The sequence below is a fragment of the Notolepis coatsorum genome (genome assembly GCF_963971535.1).
Source record: "Notolepis coatsorum genome assembly, chromosome: 15".
Taxonomy (NCBI): domain Eukaryota; kingdom Metazoa; phylum Chordata; class Actinopteri; order Aulopiformes; family Paralepididae; genus Notolepis; species Notolepis coatsorum.
In genome coordinates, this window is record NC_140179.1 from 34,356,589 (window position 1) to 34,361,588 (window position 5,000).

A 5,000-nucleotide genomic window follows, 5' to 3' on the forward strand; every position below is an offset into this window, starting at 1 on the left:
AGATTACATCTAGAGTTAGTATCATGACCTGGTCAGATTACATCTAGAGTTAGTATCATGTCCTGGTCAGATTACATCTAGAGTTAGTATCATGACCTGGTCAGATTACATCAGAGTTAGTATCATGTCCTGGTCAGATTACATCTAGAGTTAGTATCATGTCCTGGTCAGATTACATCTAGAGTTAGTATCATGTCCTGGTCAGATTACATCTAGAGTTAGTATCATGTCCTGGTCAGATTACATCTAGAGTTAGTATCATGACCTGGTCAGATTACATCTAGAGTTAGTATCATGACCTGGTCAGATTACATCTAGAGTTAGTACCATGTGGTCAGATTACATCTAGAGTTAGTATCATGTCCTGGTCAGATTACATCTAGAGTTAGTATCATGTCCTGGTCAGTAGTACATTCTAGAGTTAGTATCATGTGGTCAGATTACATCTAGAGTTAGTATCATGACCTGGTCAGATTACATCTAGAGTTAGTATCATGTCCTGGTCAGATTACATCTAGAGTTAGTATCATGACCTGGTCAGATTACATCTAGAGTTAGTATCATGACCTGGTCACATGTTATCTGGACCATATATAACAGAAAAAAGCATTTCATATAAAAGTATTCTGTATTTTTGTATGACAACTAATAAAGAAACTTGAAACATATTGTTTTCATGTACAGTACAGTAGGTTCATGATTTCCATATAGTAGATTTGACAGAATCCTCCACAGGAAATGTAAAGCGTCGCTCTGGAGACTTGGGGAGACCCTGGGATGCCATTATTTCATGCAGTGTGCATTTTGCGTGTGTGATTATGCGTGCTTGTGTGTAGTCCAGTGCGGCTTATATATGTACACTCATTCAATTTAGCTGCTGCGGCTTATAGTCAGGTGCGGCTTATAGTGCGAAAAGTACGGTATACATTATTCTATTTGTATGCTGGTGTAGGTATGTTGATATTTATTTTGTTTAAATAAATGACCTATAGCCTACTAGTTATGTCTCCCATTGTATTGGTTTGCCCTCGTGGACATAATGCACAACAATAGATATTCGAATGGTTCGAACTTATGTGTTTTTTTTTTGAAGGAAAATTCTAATGTAATTGTTGGCATATTTTGACAGCCCTAGTTCACACTAGGGCTGTCCCCGAAGCCTGTTTTTGGGATTCGAACTTCGTCAGGGTTTTCGAACGGACATCCAAACCTTCGTTTTATTAATAAAAAAAAATTCTTTCAAAAAAACTTTTTTTTATAAATATCCTCAAACTAAATCCTCAATTCGAATAAGTGATTAATCTGATTAAATTAGTATATATTTTTTTTATTAAATCAACTTTCTTTAGGGTGGCTAGGTGGTGTAATGGCAAGGCGCTCGCCATCAACGCTGGAGACGCTGGGTTCAAGTCCAGCTCTCGTGCGTTGCCATCAGCTTGGCTGGTCGGTCATACTAACACAATTGGCAGTGTTAGGGGTGGGAAAGCTGATGGGTGGGTCCTGGGCATTGTGGACAGCGACCCCTACAGTTCGGTCAGGGCGCCTGCACAGCGAGGGTAGGATCTGGAGGGAGGTAGTGTGACCTTCCACACGTTACACTCTCCCGGTGAGAATCTGCGCTGCCAGGCTGGCTGCCGGCTGGCTGCACATGCGTCGGAGGAAAGCATGTGACAGTCTCCGGACTCCCGGACCAACAGTAGGGGGTAGTGCGCAACAACCAGGAAGGGGGTTGGGAATTGGCACAACGACTAACAGTGGGATGGGAGAAAATCGGAAAAAGGAGGAGGGGAAAGATAATAAAAAAAATAAAATAAAAAATCTTTAATGAATATAACTCATCAGTTTTAATACTATAATATTAGTGTAGCCTAATCTGTATCTGCAACTGTGAAGAAAACCCCCATTGGTTTAAACAGAATGAATAGACGCCTAAAAAAATATATATATAAAAAATATATATATATATATATTTTTTTTTTTATTCAAATGTTGATTTAGAATTCGAATGCCAACGTAACGAACAAAGGTCAGAACGTTCGAACGTTTGGGCTCAGCCCTAGTTCACACCCGATGACGCTCGGTTTGGTACGGCCGCCGGCTTTGTCGGTTGGTTTTTTTCCCGCCATTTTCCTCTCTGCCCTTTGATAATGAAGGAGGGAGGGAGAGTAGCCTTACACAGGACCAAAAAAACCATATCGTCTTCTTCTTTTTTAATCTCTCACACACACGCATGAACGCGCCTGTCAGAGGAGCAAGAAAGGAAACCGGCGCAGAGCAGAGGAGCAAGCCCCCCCCCCCCCCCACCGCACACCCCAAAAAGTCTTTGTGCCTTTGCTGCCAGGCACGTCGTCACGCGCAGATCGCTTGTCGTTAGGCCCCCCGCTGCGTGACGCGCACATCAAGAGCGGGGTGACAGCGGCGCCAAGCCTCCACACGTGTGGAAGCAAATGTCGACGTCTGCGGCTACGGAAAGATCTCTCGACAATGAAGCAATGCAAATAAATAGAGGAGGATCTTGCGAGTGTAGCTGGGTTAATCCATAAATTCCCTCCTCCTCCTCCTTTCCTTGGTTACAAAGATTAGATTCAAATGTATTGTCATCATAACAGCACAAGTACAGTACAACGAAAATAAGTTTGACGTCCAACCAGAGTGCAGATGTAACAGTAAAGTGTGATAGTAACTATTGTACATGCCATCATACAGTTATATGGGTTATATGCAGGTGTATAAGTAGGAATATGGAAGGATTATATGCAGGTATTAGGGATGGGCATTTAAAATAATAATCCAGATCGATTGATCGCATGCTATACTCGAGTGATCATGTATTATTTGTAAAGGGGGGAAAAAACTAAAGAAAAATCTATATATATTTTAGAAATATATTATTTTGTTCATTCACGTATATGTTTAAGGAAACCAACAAATAGTTATAATCTTAAACATACATGTGAAACAAATATGTAAAAAAAGAAAGAAAAAGAAATTATTCTCCATAAAAATTATTAATAATTTAAGATCGATTTTTCTCATACCTACGAGTAATCGATTACTCACGCCCATCCCTAGCAGGCATATTCAGACATATATACTGTATATTGTGGCAGATATCACCCCCCCCCCCCCCTCTCATGGATATGTGAAGGATGGGAGATATTACTGCCACGGAAGGAGTAGAAACAATTAGGTAGCTGATTAGTACCGATAGAACACATCTGTGCATCATTAGTTCACCAACAAAGACACTAGGTTAGTCAGAAGTAAGTTGAGTGGAGGTGAGGTTGGAGTTGTGACATAGAGAGAGAGATATTGAGATATTTGGCGTTGTGTAAGGTGAGAGATAGTGAGAGGAGAGGTGAAGGCGAGAAGGTGTTCATTGTGTACTGGACCCTATAAAAGTATATATATAGCACTATTGTACATGCTATCATACAGAGTTATATGGGTAGATTATAGTATGGTAAAGGTAACGCATCATGATGATTAAAGTTAAAGTTCTGTACCTCACTGTCTGCATTTGTACCTCACTGTTTACAAATCTTTACTCACTGTACTTAGATTGTAATTAGGCTGTACTTTAGATTGTATATTAGAGATTGTATATTGTATTGTGTCTTTTACTTACTTTTTTTACTGTATGAAGCACAGAACCAAGCATTTCACCGTAAAGTACAGTATTTTATTGTAGGGGTGTAAAGGTACACGTATCCGTACCGAACCGTTTCAGTGTGTACCATACCGTACCGAACGGCTGTGTACCGAACGAATACAACGGTATGTTAACCACTAACGACTGCCCACCGGGGGCTGTTTTTTACAAGTCGATTATTCATTTCAATATAGAATATTCGTTGACAGCCCTACAAGTACAATTAGTTACTGCACACTACATCACCCCTGAGTGGAACATGGAAAGCCAAACTTTCCCCCACTGTACCGAAAACCCGTACCGAACCTCGACTTCAAAACCGAGGTACGTACCGTACCGTGATTTTTGTGTACCGTTACACCCCTATTTTATTGTGACAACTAATAAACAAACTTGAAACGTGATGGCGTTAGCCGCGTTGGCGTGGCACGCGGTGGGAGACACTCACTTGAAAGTTGCTGAAACTCCGGGTTGTCTGGACTCGTGTTCTCCGCCAGGTCCCGCAAGAAATGTTTGTACCTGAAGAGGAATGAGCAGAGAAGAATAAACAGGGTCAACGGCGTCTAAAAATAACTCTTTGACAGAAGGTAAGAAGTGAACACAACAGCGGTGACAACACAGTAGTGCGCGTTGCGAGCAGGTTGGAACGGGGCCCCTGTCACTTCCAGCACGACGTTTATTCATCCGGCTAGACGTTCTTGACTAGCCACGCGGCGCACATTCATCAGCATAACTCTCTTGTCACCCTCTACCAAACGAGACTCGTCCTGTCAGCGCAAACTACACACCCACACACACACAGAGAGACACGTGCGGGCGTGGATGTGTTTTGAAAGCCTCGGTACAAAACGCACCTTAAGAGGCGTCCCGAATGGGAACTGCTCTGAGCAGCCAAATGTACAATGTAACCCTTTCATCTGGGTTGGTTTTCTTCCCGTCTGGCGTCTTGTGACAGTGAGGCAGAGAGCGGGAGAGAGCGCGAGAGAGAGAGCGAGAGAGAGATAGAGAGGCATAGAGACACAGAGGCAGTGAGAGAGGGGCAGAGAGAGGGGCAGAGAGAGAGAGGCAGAGAGAGGGGCAGAGAGAGAGGCAGATACACAGAGAGGCAGAGAGAGGGGCAGAGAGAGAGAGGCAGATAGAGAGAATGAGAGATCAAAAGTGAGAGAGATAGATAAGATATAGAAAAATATATAGATAGAGAGAAATATAGATATAAAGAGAGAATGTGAGAGAGAGAGAGAGAGAGAGAGAGAGAGAGAGAGAGAGAGAGAGAGAGAGAGAGAGAGACAGACAGATAGAGAGAGGGGCAGAGAGAGAATGAGAGATCAAAAGTGAGAGATAGAGAAAT

At 42.4% G+C, this 5,000-nt stretch overlaps 1 protein-coding gene across 1 annotated transcript in view; it reads right to left on the reverse strand.

The window, feature by feature from the left end:
* arhgef39 (Rho guanine nucleotide exchange factor (GEF) 39) overlaps positions 1–5,000 on the reverse strand; it is a gene marked incomplete at its 5' end in the record, with an annotated part of 125,960 nt that overhangs the window by 84,449 nt on the left and 36,511 nt on the right. Inside the window, one exon of the mRNA XM_084330962.1 lies at positions 4,101–4,171. Coding sequence (XP_084187088.1) covers positions 4,101–4,171 — 71 coding nt within the window. The remainder of the gene's footprint in view (positions 1–4,100; positions 4,172–5,000) is intronic.